The 14,658-nt window shown below is 35.0% G+C and overlaps 1 protein-coding gene across 1 annotated transcript; it reads right to left on the bottom strand.

The window, feature by feature from the left end:
- Nucleotides 1-1,015: 1,015 nt before the first annotated feature.
- On the bottom strand, nt 1,016-14,573 carry PARL (presenilin associated rhomboid like). Its single transcript, XM_034439804.3, has 10 exons — nt 14,387-14,573; nt 12,388-12,553; nt 11,141-11,281; nt 9,269-9,317; nt 6,941-7,036; nt 5,095-5,244; nt 3,315-3,385; nt 2,298-2,399; nt 1,493-1,590; nt 1,016-1,290 (listed from the first exon to the last, which is right to left on the bottom strand). The coding sequence occupies exons 1-10, from the start codon at nt 14,455-14,457 to the stop codon at nt 1,194-1,196; spliced, it is 1,041 nt and encodes a 346-aa protein (XP_034295695.2). The 5' UTR covers nt 14,458-14,573; the 3' UTR covers nt 1,016-1,193.
- Between the last annotated feature and the right edge of the window lie 85 nt (nt 14,574-14,658).

Consider the following 14,658-nt stretch of genomic DNA (forward strand, 5'->3'; position numbering starts at 1 on the left):
TTTCAGGAGAAGGCTCACAATGTAATTGTATTAGTCGCTTTATCTTTGTTTCAAATATAATTGACAAAATGTGTGTTTAAGTTCTAACTTTATCCAGGTATCTGCTGGCAGGGAGCCCAATGAACATTGCAAGTGTATTCCAATAAGGTATACTTTCTGGCTTTTATCTCTAAATGCTTTGGTCTTTTTTTCAGGCAAGAATGTTCTCACACAATCATCTAGAACAGACATACTATTCCCAGGAAAGTGAGTGCCATACATATTGTGTGCGTGTATGTGCATGCGCCTTATTGCAGAGGGCAAGGGCAGTGACAAAGAAGGCACACTTCCTTGGTCCCACAAGATAACAAAGTTTAATTGAGAGAACCTGGAGTGCATTATCTTTGCTTGAATATGCTAGGCAGATAGAAATGGAAATAGATGGCACACAGATAACACATCCAGTGCCATGAAGGGCTTTAGAAGTGATAACAGGCACCTTGAACTGCACCTCAGAAACCAAGTGACAACTCATGCAGTTTGCTTGACTGCAACACAAGGACGTAACGAGAAGTGCCCACTATGGCTTACACCACTGCATTCTGAAACACTTGTAGCTTCTGGATAGTTTTCAAGAGCAGGCCCATGTAGAGCAAATCACAACATTCCAGTCATGAAGTGACCATGTCATGAATGGTTATTTAAAGGGGCTTCAGGGAAAGTGTACAATTGGTACACAGGATGAATCTGCGCAAGGCCCTCCTGATCACAGCTGCTATCTGTTCATTGAGCAATGACTACAAGGGAGATACAAAATTATGATATCTGAGAATATCTTCTGTATGTGTCTATTCATATTAAATACAGATAGCTGAAGAATGAAAAATTTCCTCTAAAAGTGGTATTGGGATTGTTGCTTTAAGAACTATTGTCCTATCGTCATTTAAAAATAAATTAATCAGACAATCCAATTTTAATTCAGTTCTAAGATACTTCAAAAAGGGATACAGCCTTACTCAGTAATAAGGTACACGTCTTTGTTTCAGGTATACAATTTTATTTACCAAGCGTATTTATTTTCATTGTGGGGCTAGAAGTTGAAGTCTTAGTAATTAGTATGTAGTTATGATCTAATCAATACACTATCTTGTGTCCAATACGTGTGCTCATTTCAGTGCAAATATATTCTGAAATGCAGCAGCTGAGAGTCCGCTTCATTTATTTGGCCTCCATGTCTTCACTGTATGCCATGCTTTCACCACTGGTTCTCTATTATTCCATATTAGCTTATTCCCATACATTACATACCATCTTGAAAGAAAGAAACAAAAGAAATTTTTTACAAAATACATAAGAGAGATAAAAACTGCTTATAGACAAAGGTAATTCATGCCTAAAATAATTCTTAATAGTAAAGTCAGACTCAAGAAAATGACAATTTGCATGATCTTTTTGAACACAAGAAAAATGCAGTGATATGTCACATTTATCATAACATAATATGAATACTTACATGCCAAACAGAACTCCTCCAAGATGTGATGCATGATCAAAAAACCTCCAACCCAAGATAAGTCCTACACTGTCCAATGCAATAATAGCTTTTAAAGCCTAGAAATGAATAAATGATCTATTAATAAAATACAATAAGTAGCAAAGCTACTACAGTTATAAACATATCAGAAACATTTATCCCATACTCATAAATTAGTATCTGCTATGCAGTCAACAGTATAATGATGAAATGTACAATTATACTAAATTCTGATTTGAATATACATTTTTTAACAGCTTAGCCTCTGTTCCTAATACGCAAACTAGAAATATCATTATGTATACCATAACGAAAAAGGAAATCGGATCATTTCAGCAGTTGTACCTGAAGATTAGATTACCTAGGTACCTGGGCTACTTTAGGCCAATTGGAACCAGTAATTCCAAAAGACTATCGCAGAAAGGGAAGTGGGGTACAGAGCAATCAAGAAAAAAAGTGCTTTTCTTGTAGACAAGTAGAACATATTACATCTACAACCTATATAAAGTAGATTTCTGGTTCTCAAAGCAATATGCATCTTAACACTTTTTATAATATCCCTTTGGAATTTGACTTATTTAATACACAAAGAATCCAAAAGTTTTGCCTTAAAAATTCAATTCAGTGTAAACAAAAGCCACACTGCTCCATATTATCAGTCATCTAGACTTAAATAAAACATTCAAGTTGTACCCAATTTTGAAATATAACAAAGTACAGAAAATTGCTCAGGTATACATAACAGGTAAAAAAAATTTCTAAACAATTATTCAAAGCTACTTACATTTCCAGCAGTAAATGTGAACATTGGAAGAAATATTATAGCTAGCTTGGCTTCTGGTATCTTTGTACATACAGCTCCAAGGACAGCCATTATAGCCCCTGACTAAAATCACATGAAAACAGGACATACATTAACATGCTCAGTCTTAAAAGTTGGGACTATTTTTTGTCCCAAAATGCAACTGCATAAACATTCTTTTTCACTTTTTTCAAAAGCCAAACACAGGGAAAAGATGCTTAAGGATTTTAGCTATACAGTAGACAACCCACATACTAACAGCTACTTTAAAATAATTTTGTCTGTGACATGTTCCTTATGAATATCATTTTTTCTGCCTATGCATCAGGATTTTCTTTAGATAACCCTAGAAAACCACAATTAAAAATTAGCTGTTTTATTGGAACTAGTCCAGCTAATTCAGAGGGACTAAACTCAATGAGTGAGATTGATGTGGTAGTTAAAGGCACTGAAAGACTGTGAGTTCCAGTTCTGCCTTAGTCATGAAGTCATTGGGGTCAGCCCTAGGAAGACAAGAATGGCAAATGTCTTTCAAAGTCTTTCCAAGAAAACTACACAGACTCATCCAGGCAGCACCCAGGAGTCAGGACTGATTTGAAGATATTTACTCTCTTCCCCCAACCAGACAATTAATAGAGAGAACCAAGCAGATAGCTGTAATATTTAAAAAAATAGTTACAATTGCAAATAAATTCAAAGTGATCAACTTTTCAATAAGCAAGATTATTGCAAATTTGAACTATCACAAAAACTGAAATGGGTACTTTTTTAAAAAATCAAGTAGCTCATCTAAAACACAAAATATTAAACCTAAAAATAATCCTATTTCTTGGTAGACTGCAATTTATAGAAAAATCTCAATATTATATTAGAACATTATGCTAATCTTCACTGTACCTTTTTGAAAAGACATTTTAAAACTTCTGTTAAAGCAAAATACAGTAGGCTTCAAAATGTATCTAAAAACCATCTATTTTATAGACATTTAATAACACTTACAGCTCCAAGTGATGGTCCAAACTTCCCAGTGGCCATTTTGCAGACATAACTGACAAATGTGGAAACAACTCCTAGAAAGATTTTTTTAATAGCAACGTAAATTCACTGAAAACCGTAGCCATAAAAAATATTTTTGCTTTACTATCCCATCTCAAATGTTCAAGAAGACATTTATTTGTTATCTGATAAATTTATTTGCTGCCTATCTGTTTGTGGGGTTATTTTAGGCGGCTTAGAATGATAAAAAAGGAAGAAAGCAAAAGGAGTGTAAACAAAACAGAATAATAGGACAACAAAATAAACAATATAAAAGAACACAATGAGCATCATTTGGTATCAATATGCTAACCAAAAATGAATTTTTTAATCTTCTTTCTATAGATAAGTAAATAATTATTGGTTCACACACAAGTGGGCTTGCCTGTTTTTGATTTAGTGTACTCTCTGAAGTCAGTCATTGCAATTTGTAGACTATTATGTTTGGCTTAGTATATTATGTAAACAAAGTCTATTATTACTTCTTCAAAAGTAGCTTGAAGTAGGGTGAGAGTCCATCAGTACGCTGATGACACTCAGTTGTACATCTCCACCCCAGATCATCGCAATGATGGGGAGAAATAGGCTCAGACTCAACCCTTCCAAGACCGAGTGGCTATGGCTTCCGGCGTCCTGATATAGTCAGCTGGTGCCATCGCTGACTATTGGGGGTGAATCTTTACCCCCCACAGAGAAGGCTCGCAATCTGGGTGTCCTCCTGGATGTACGGCTGTCTTTAGAAGAACATATGACGGCTGTGGCCACGGGGGCTTTTTATCAGGTTCGCCTGATCCACCAGTTGCGGCCCTTTTTGGACCGGGACGCCTTGCGTACGGTCACTCACGCCCTTGTCACCTCCCGGCTGGACAACTGCAATGCTCTCTACATGGGGCTCCCCTTGAAGAGCACTCGGAAGCTCCAACTGGTCCAGAACGTGGCCGCGGGGTGGTTATGGGCGCGACTCATTGCGCCCACGTGACACCTCTCCTGCACGAGCTGCACTGGCTCCCAGTGGTCTTCTAGGTGCGATTCAAGGTGTTGGTTACCACCTTTAAAGCGCTCCATGGCTTAGGACTGGGTACCTTCGAGACCGACTTCTGCCACCAGTAGCCTCCCACCGGCCAATTCACTCCCACAGAGAGTGAATCCTCAGGGTGCCAAGTTATGTCGGCTGGCAACACCCAGGGGAAGGGCCTTCTCTGTGGGAGCTCCTGCCCTGTGGAACGAACTGCCCCCGGAAATACACAAAATCTCCGACCTCCGTGTGTTTCGCTGTGCCCTTAAGACCCTGCTGTTCCGCCAGGCAGGGCTATCTATGTAAATGATTTTAAATTGGGTGTTTTAAATTGTGGGTTTTAAATTCGGGCCGAAATTGTTTAATACTTTTAACTATTTTAAAACTGTTGTTTGTATTCTGTGTTTTTAATTGGCTGTACACTGCCCCAAGTCCTTTGGGAGAAGGGCGGTATATAAATTAAATTATTTATTTATTTATTTATTTATTTATTTATTTATTTATTTATTTATTTATTTATAAATAAATAAATAAATAAATAAATAAATAAATAAATAAATAAATTTTAAAAAAAAACTGATGGGCAAATCATGCCCAGTGTCTGAAACTTAAATGTATTACTTTAAGCACTGCTTCACTGCCCAAACTCAACCCAAAGGCAAGTACAAAAATACACAAACAATTAAAAAAAAACACATCAAAGGCAGAGTCAGATTTGAAATTTATTACCTGCAGAAAGGTATACTGCCATGAATTGCTCACGTCCCAGAATAGAAACTATGCTGGTAGAGAAGCTCCATAAAACATACATGTTGGCTACCATATGTAGAAATGAGAAATGACTAAAGGTGGATAGCAACATGGGAAAACACAAGACTCCTATATTAAGAAAGGAAAAAAATATTTAGATAGTTTAAACATTTTATTGCTGGATATTTATAAGTTGAACTGTTAAGAAATTGGGCAAAAGAAAACAGACTTGCTATAAGTTAGTTTTCAATATTCAGCTATAGAAAGTTTTGAAAAGATTAGTAGCACAGATGCTGATGATCAAAACTAGACTCCAGGATCATCAAGAGAACAATTCTCCTATTAAAAGGTAGCACACACATTTGGTTACAATATACTTCTTACAATGCATTGATAGAAGAATTTTCTCTGCACTCTAAATTTGGTATATTACTATTTGTCAGAATGCAGGTCATTAATATTTATCCCCAGAAGCTGTAAAAGATCAATTATAAGTTTTGTGGAATTTTAATGAGCAACATATTAATTACAATTAACTGATCTGCCCATAAGGAAATAATAACTATATGCTATTCAATTTCAAACAGTGCCAGATCTAAAAAATGAAATATAGGAGCATGATTCCTCATCTCCAATTATGAGAGAGTTTCCTTGAGCCTCAGAATCTCAGAACAGTTATCTCTTTAGCCCTTGCTCATCGGCCTAGTGAATCTTATCATAATGCAATCAGCTTGTATTTGGAACAGATTCTATGATACTTTTTCTCTATTTCCAAGATGACATATTACTAAGATATTGGCAACATTCCCCTCCATTTCCTAGAAGATTCTTAATAGGTTCATACCGCTTTTGTTGTTTCAAAGGAGGCACGCAGCTGCAACAAAAATTATCCCTAGTAACTTATTTTAGAAAAAAATCTCAAATAAAACATCAACAGAATTCCAAAAATAGAGAACAGCAAGATGGGATTGAGAGGACAGAGTCAGGTTATTTACATCTGCTGCCTCAATTTGCAGCTTTACAAAGCACTTTTAGTTGGCCTTGTATTGTGCTTCCTTATGAAGGGCTCTGTGCAAAAATGCCATCATTTACTAGCTGAATTAAGTCCACTTAAGGATAAAGATAAGGATAAATGAGACAGCTTTCTGCAACCTAATGTTTTTTAGATGCTTGGACATGTATTCTCAGAATTTTTTGAAATAGCCAAGCAGACAGGTAATCTTGAGATTTCAAATACCTGGGAGGTACCCAACTTAGGAAAAGGCTGAATAATTTTTTTGACAATTTAGTACTTTATCAAAAGCTCTCAACTTGAATCTCCAACATCAAATATGGCTGTCAGAAATCTTGGTGCTGCCCTAAGAGGTGTTCAATAAATCCTAAAATACAAAGTTATAACTAGAGGATGTCCCCATACATTTTCTTATTCTCTTGTTATGCTGGATTCCATAATTCTGATCATCATCAGCTGTGCTACTCCAGAGTGATGTGAGACACAAGCATTCTGATTAGTAGTTTTTCACTTGTCTTTAAACTATAGCGTTTTCCAATTAAATTATATAAATTAAGTTATATCCTGGCTCCAGTCATTACTTTTGAGTGTGTGCCTCATGACATGGCACTCAAAGACAAAATGTAACTTTCATTTGAAAAAAGTTGGACATCTCATATTGTAAACTGTATAGCTCATATTGTAAGCATATTGTATTCCTTTACACAAAAGGAAACCAGATTATTTATGTGACTCAAACCAAATATGATTCCACATTAAAAATCTAAGGCAGCAAGAAGCTGTATAATTTTACATGCATTATATTATACTCACGAGAAGCTGGATTAGATGTGAAATATGTGACCATTATCCGGCTCAAAGCAGGTATTCGCCATAAGCAGAATACAAATACATTTGCAGCTATAATACCTGTGAATAAAAGAAAAATTTACTGATAAAAAAGAAAATGCTTCAATTTTTAGTGTTTACAAAGCCAAAAGTAAATTATTACAAATACAAGTTAGAACATAATTATATTATGCAGTAATTACATAATGCAAAGTCATTTTAAATATGAAATCACCCTAAATCAGGCTGTCATTATCATTCTCTCAATAGACTAAGTAATTTTAATCCTTATTCATATACCCATATGGTAATTGTTTTATAGAACTATTTGAGTAAATAGATAATACAGAAAATACTAAGGTAGCTCCATACATTCCTACTTTTATTTGTACCAATTGAAGAAAGAGTGAGGTAATTAAAAGACTGCATATCTAGAAATGGGTGCATCACAGGGCAAGAAGTTTTGAATCAACTATTTCAAATGGGCTCATTCATTCGTCCAAATTTACGGTTATTTACGGGACCACAAGCAGCCTCCCACCGGCCGGTACGCTCTCATAGAGAGGGGCTCCTCCGGGTGCCGTCAGCTAAACAATGTCAACTGGCGGCCCCCAGGGGGAGGGCCTTCTCTGTGGGGGCACCCACTATCTGGAACGAGCTCCCCCCAGAGATACGGAGGATCCCGGATCTACGCACTTTCCACCGTGCTCTTAAGATTCTTCTATTCCAGCAAGCCGGCCTGGCCTAATTTTCTCCCGTTTTAAAATTCTTTTACATCGAAATTTTAATTTGTTTTAAATTATTAGGATTTTTTAATTGTCTTGGGCTAAATTATTTAATCTGGTTTTAATTATATCTTTTAACTTCTGTATTTATGTATTTTATTTTGTGCCTGTTCACCGCCCTGAGTCCTTCGGGAGTAGGGCGGTATATAAATCTAATAAAACAAACAAACAAACAAAATCCAGGACCCATGATTCCCATGGGATTAAAATTTGGCAAATGTGTGGCTGCCTTGGTGCTGTTGCACCACTGCAATCATCCATAGTCATGTGATTGCCATTTCCAACATTCTGTGCTTCCTACAAGGAAAGTCAATGTTTGCTCCCACTGCTTTGCTTCTGTTTAGGTAAAGAAATATCTCTGAAATAACTCACGGGTTATCTAGTGAGTTCTATTCCCCTTCCTAAAATATACAATAGTTGCTTATTTCACTTATACCATTTATCCAAAAGGAAAATTCTTTGAAAATATCCAAAGAATAAACAGAAATGAAATACAAGCAAAAAATAATAATAATGTGCAATACCCATCTTCTCCAATTTATCATTATAGGATTGCCAAATCTACTGAAAACAATCATGTAGATTTTTTCCCACCTGTCCAATAAATCTGTGCATTTGATACTCTTGTATACAGATATGGCACATATATTGTGTGCAGAAATCACACTGGAAAAGGGGGCAGAAAAATAAAAAGTGTATTGAATTAATAGCAAGTAATTAAAACATTGACTGAAAAATAGAAAATAGATTTATATAAAATCTCTTATAGATAAAAAAAACATCCTTAAGAACAACTCCTTCTTCTCTAGTAGAAACAGAATAAAAGTAAGACAAGATGGAGAAAAACTGCATTGAGAATAAAATAGAACTGGATGAAAGGAAGTATTGATTAGGCCTTACAAAGAGGGTTACATTAATTAAGCAAGCAACCCATGTAAACTAAGCCATTATGACTAATCTTTGGGGAAATTTTCAAAGGTAAACAGATTTTTGCAGCCATTTGATCTCTCATCTTTCTGAACATTTTTCTGTTTATGTAAAGGAAGAGAATGATGCAAGTCATAGGTAACTAACTGGGAGAAAGACATGTCTTCCTATGAATAAATATGATATATATATTATTTTGACATACAGTTAATAAATCAAATGAATTTCTAACATCCTAATATATACTACTTTCTATGCAAGTCAAATAATTATAACAAAAAATGACATCTTGTGTGAACTAGCCCGAATCATTAGTTTCTACAGTAAGAAAGAGGAACAGGCCAATATTATCAATTCTATAGATGGAATAATCTGAGTTGAACAAAATGTTATATCCCATTAAAAACTGCCAATCTAATAGTTAACTACTGTATCATTAAAACAGAGTAAATTACATGGAGAATCAAAATATCTACTGGACATGACTGCCTTATGTGTATTAATTTGTAAGCATGGTATGAAAGCCATCCAGTAACATACTGTACCTGTTTGCCTCATTTCTCTTCCTGAGAATGTCTAATACTTGTAAGCTAACACAAACCTGACACAGCCCGTTGCCCGTTGCTAAGACTGTTCCACCAAAGATTAATCTGAAAGAGAACCAGCAATATTATTATTCTGATACGTCAATAAAACAGCCTTCCCCAATCTAATAACCTCCTGATCAACTGGATTACAACAGATGATTATAAGGAAGCTATGGAAGATATTAGGTTGTAATATACACAGTATTTTAAAGCAGTTTAAATTTAATTAATCTCTTTCATTAAGCAGGTTTTTCAAATAAAGAAATATTTAGGAATTAAGCTTTTAAACAAAATAAACTCTTATTACAGTACATACCCAAATACAGGATGATTTCGTTTTTAAAAATCTATCATCTTTCGCAAATTATCACAATGTATCTTTTTCCATAGGTATATAAAATAACAAACAAATCTATGCCAATTCTTCCTTATTAATATGGCTATTTTAAAAAGAAATAACATCTGCTTGAAGGAACCATCCAAAGTAAACTTTAAACTCTCACATTCTGATACATTATCAGTTCATCAACTATATTATTGTAATGGGATAAAAGAGAATCAGGAATCAACACTGAGAACTTGCTTCCTTATTTACCAACACACCATTCTTTTACCAGAACTTTAAAAGGAAAAAAATAAACCTTAACTATATACTTCTAAAGATCTCTTGTAGGATATCTATTTGAGGGAAATGGGCGGTTCAGAAATGTGAAAAATAAATAAAATATGTACTATTTCTTAGATACTGATTTGCCCACACAAAGGGGAATGGACCCCACAATTCAGCACTGAATTTTTATAATGCTATCTTATTAAAGGATGGAATATTCACTTCTTTAAACAATCTTTTGGAAATACTTTTGTTCAAAGAACGTTTCTCCACTGAATTTTGTAAGTGGAACTTTCTTCCTCGGCTTCACATGACACCAGACTACGTCAACTAGAAAAATCCCCTAACTGAAGGAGAAATCCTGGATGAGCCAGAAGGACTAAAACATGATGGAATATCAATGTAATGACCTATATAATTTTGTTATGTAACAATTCATAACAAAATTTGTTTTATAACAAATTTAAAATGGTGTGTATGTGCCCTTGCACATATGTAGAGATATATCCAAATGAATCATGGTTTGCAAAATAACCATTTTTTGTGAATATGGCTGGCTGAGCATGAAACATGAACTATAAAATAAGAAACAAAGCAACAGAAAATATGCAACAGAATAGCCAAATGAGATATGAAAAAATAATAGAGGAAATATTTAGGTCACCAGACATAACACAAGTCACTTTAACCTACTTTCTTCCCACAGGCTTTTTTCTCAATCCACACATACTTTGATTTGTTAACTACAACAGAAATTGTTTTAGAGATTGTTAACTACAACAGAAACTACAACAGAAATTGTAATGGATACTAGAACTAGTATAAAATAAAACAACCATATTACTTTACAAAAATATTGCAGTCATATCTGATATTCTGCTGACTTAACTAATTCTAGCCCTTTAAAATACAATTCTTTCCATCACTCAATGCAAGCAAACTAATAGGTCCAGCAAACTTAATATTAAATATATTTTTATATATTTTCCTCATGTTGACTCTTGAAATATGTTAATCCAGTTAACGCTTCCTGAATATTATTGCAGGAAAAATTAAAAGAGCCTCTGCAATAATGACTGCATTCTTAATAACATTAATAGCAATATTCTATTATAGCTTTTCCAAAACCAACACCATTCAGATGCATTAGACTAACTATGATAATCCATAGCTATTTTGTCTGGGGAATTATTTATCTTGATGAAATATGTTGAATCATAACTGCGTAATACAGAACAGGAAGAAACTATTAAAACACAGAGTAAAATGTTTCTACCTGCTTTCTGAAGCGGAGTCCTTTTTGTGGTTGTATTCTATCCAGCCAGTCTGCTTGAGCATTTTCAAAATAGTTTTGGAACTTGGTTCTGAGATGTTCATATTGCCAAATAGCAGCTGTTCCAAAAGCACAGCCTGAAAACTAAAGAATGTTAGGGATAGATTTAATCAAAATTTCAGACAAAACATGATTCATTAAGATGGAGACAGTAGCAGACATACTAATACAATGGAAATGTTCCAATTAAGCTACAAAAGAAATTGCATTGTAACATCAGTGATTACAGTAAGACAATACATGAACTCTGAATTCATGGGGTCTTCAGACTGAAAGTACAACAGTGTGACTTTTACATTTAAATACTCTGAAAATGCACCTACATTGTCCATACTGCTGCTGTAGATTGTCTAAACAAGCATTATCTTCTATAAAAATTCGCAGCATATTATTTGCTTCACAGTTTTGTTAATACTAATAATATTCTGTAGTGACAGAAAATTTGTGAACCCTTTGTACCATCTGTTATTCTGTATTACTGTAACCTACAATATATTCAGATCTCATGTAAATAAATGAACTCTGGTTAAAATATAACAATTCAAATGGTGTATATTTCATATTTTTATTGAACATATTGAGCCAATGTTCATTGGTCATGTTGGGAAAAGAGTGTGATAAGGGATATGCTGAGAGATGTTCCAATCAATCAGAGATTCAATGGTTGCCAATGAAATGTATTATGTCACATGACAACAATCGTAAACATCAACAGAATTCTTTTACGAAAAGAATTTTTTTTATTTCAAAATGGATGAATCAAACCTCTAACTTTAACCCAATTCAAATGTTGTTACATGATATGACCAAGTAGTTCATTTACAAAAGCACAAAAATATCAATGAGTTTGTGCACAATTTATCAATGATTCAGGAAAGGTTTGGTGAAGTTATTTCTGCTAAAGGAGATATGTTACTAAATCTAAAGCTTCATAAATTTCTTCCAACAAGGACAATGGTAGTTGGTTCATGGTGTTGAAAAAAGACATGACACAGTATATCATTTTAAGGTTTCTGTTTAACCATAAGCTCTTTACCTATTAATAGAACTCAAGGAAGCTTAGGTGACATTGTAGCAGACAGCAGTACAGGATTACAGATATTTCTAAATGGTTCACAAATATTCATTCATCAGAACTGCTGCCAACTACAGCAGTTGGCAGCAACATGGAATTATCAACAAATTATTACCCCAATTGTAAAGAAGAAAGGTTTCACTAGCTTCTTTAATGAACGGGAAGATTCATGAAAATCCAGGTCTTTAACTGGAGGTGTCAAACTGCTTTTGTGTAGCTTAGTGCCAGTTTTCAGTGCTGGTCTTCTGAATCCATTTTTTGGTTGTGTAAACAGAATAGACCTGTTGAAAGAATACATTTTAATCATAAATTAAGTTATCCTGTGGAAAAATGGGGACCAATAAAATGATAAGTAATAATAAAAAACTTTAATCATAAAATATTTTGAAATGTTTCCAACTTGCAAAGAAATATTAGTTTCTGTCAATCAGATGTAAAAGCAAACTTCCATTTCTACTGTAACTTTACTATAATGTACATTCTAGATGTACAGGCAATGATTGTACAAGAACATTGTCAAAATAAAAAAATCTCATATCCTATTAACTACCTTACTTGTCCTATTATGTAAATACATTATTTTTGCTTATATTCTACCTCAGGGATCCAGTAATATAAAACTGATACATGAAGAATGGTTTTCAGTGAAACCTTGCGCACAAAGAATTACAAATGAAATTTATAAAAAATTGCTTGTTACAATTGCAACCCATCTGCTATTCAACATTTAGAATACTTTGATGCAAGGAGACTCAAGGATGATTCATTTGTGGGGAAAAAAGTAACTTCTCTAAATTCAAGTTCTACTATCTATTATCTAGCAGTACTCTTCAGAAGAAACCTTCAGAAACTAGAATTTTTCACTACTCACTTAGAACAAAAACTATTTCTTCTGGTTGAGCAATTTTCAAATGTATTGCTTAAATACTCAATTGACAATATTATATGTGAGCACCTAACAAAGCATTGGCTTCAGGCTCAATCGCACCCCAAAGTACCAACACTCTCTGGAACCAGCTCCAGAAAAAGGAACCACCCATCAGCCCAGAAGGATACCACAACTAATAGTATTAGAAGTCAGTGAAAGATCAAGGACAGCATGACAGATATGCTACCATTCTGAGCCGACTAAAGGTTATTGGCAAGTGTGATCATTGCCATCTCAGTACTACAGCCAATCCTAAATCTTGATTGAAATGGTCCAAATTTTTCTAAGCCCAACCACCTTACAGGGTTGTTGTTTTGGAGGAAATGGAAGGAATAATGTTCACTGCTTTAATTTATGCAATTAAGTAATAAAGGCGGGATAAAAATATAAATCAAAATAAATCATGTGTGGCAAAGACTTTAATCCAATAATTACATCAAAAGAGTTTCACACAGCCGTTTCTTCAAACATTACGTATTCAAATATTGTTATGAATTGTAACGTAATAATGATGTAAAATATAGACTGAGTTATGCTTGTTTTAAATATTAGCAGTTATCCACAACTGGAGAAAAAACAAAGCCACTATACCCTTATGGAGAAGAAAATATTGCAAAAGTTAAAAGGTTCTGTTAGGCTGCCTATTACTGTCACCAGTTCAAAGACGAAAACATCCACACCCCAAATATCACACCCAAATATGATTTTTATGGCGAGTCAACTCCTTTCGCTTTCTTAGCATCCCTTCCTAGTGCTCTTAGCCGGGGACAGAAAAGGACTTCACTGTGTTTTCCCCCGATATAGTCCTTATAATAATTTAAGCCACTTTTCCCACCATTTCAATTTCCAAGAGTAGCCATCCGAAGTTTTGTGGCTTTTCCCCCCTATACTGCCCACGCTGAAGTTTGCAGTAGTATTGCAACTCCTCCCTCTATCCGCCTACGCTCCGTCGTAGCCCGTCAATGGCTATGTCCACACGCCCATCTTATTTCATCATTAACTACAGTTTGTAAATTAATCAAATACTTGGGCTCGCATGGCAGGCGCTTAACACGAAATTCACGCTAGGCGGAAATATGGATAGCTAACTTGTCAGGCAGAGGGCTTAGCAATTGAACGTTTAGCAATCCCTTCTCCGCCCACGGTTAACTCTATTTTTACCTGGAGTTATGTTATATCGTCTTACCTGCGGGCCCATGGTCCACCACCCCATAACTCTTGCTTCACCCAGACACGGCTATAGCACTTCCACCCCATTTTCTTCACCTTCCCAAAGTAATAGTTCCGGGTTAGCAGCCACAATTATCCGCCATCCTGAAGCCGCTGCCCTTACTCATCTGATGGCATCATGTCGGCGAAAGGAAGCAAGAAGGGTCCTATAGCTTTTCTCTAGCGTATGGCTGAGAAGGAATAGCATTAGTCCCGCCTCCGCACTGAAGTGGTTGGTTTCCGGGGTCT

This window comes from Pantherophis guttatus, chromosome 6, assembly GCF_059756535.1.
Source record: "Pantherophis guttatus breed Tessera chromosome 6, ASM5975653v1, whole genome shotgun sequence".
NCBI lineage: Eukaryota > Metazoa > Chordata > Lepidosauria > Squamata > Colubridae > Pantherophis > Pantherophis guttatus.

What these genes read in the sequence shown, in the direction of transcription:
- PARL (XM_034439804.3), bottom strand. Translation starts at nt 14,457, where the DNA reads ATGGGGTGGAAGTGCTATAGCCGTGTCTGGGTGAAGCAAGAGTTATGG. An exon ending in CGGGCAACGGGCTGTGTCAG is followed by an intron (nt 7,037 to 9,268) that starts GTTTGTGTTAGC and finishes TTTTATTCACAG; the next exon opens with GTATTATAGCTGCAAATGTA. An exon ending in GGCAGTATACCTTTCTGCAG is followed by an intron (nt 3,386 to 5,094) that starts GTAATAAATTTC and finishes AAATCTTTCTAG; the next exon opens with GAGTTGTTTCCACATTTGTC.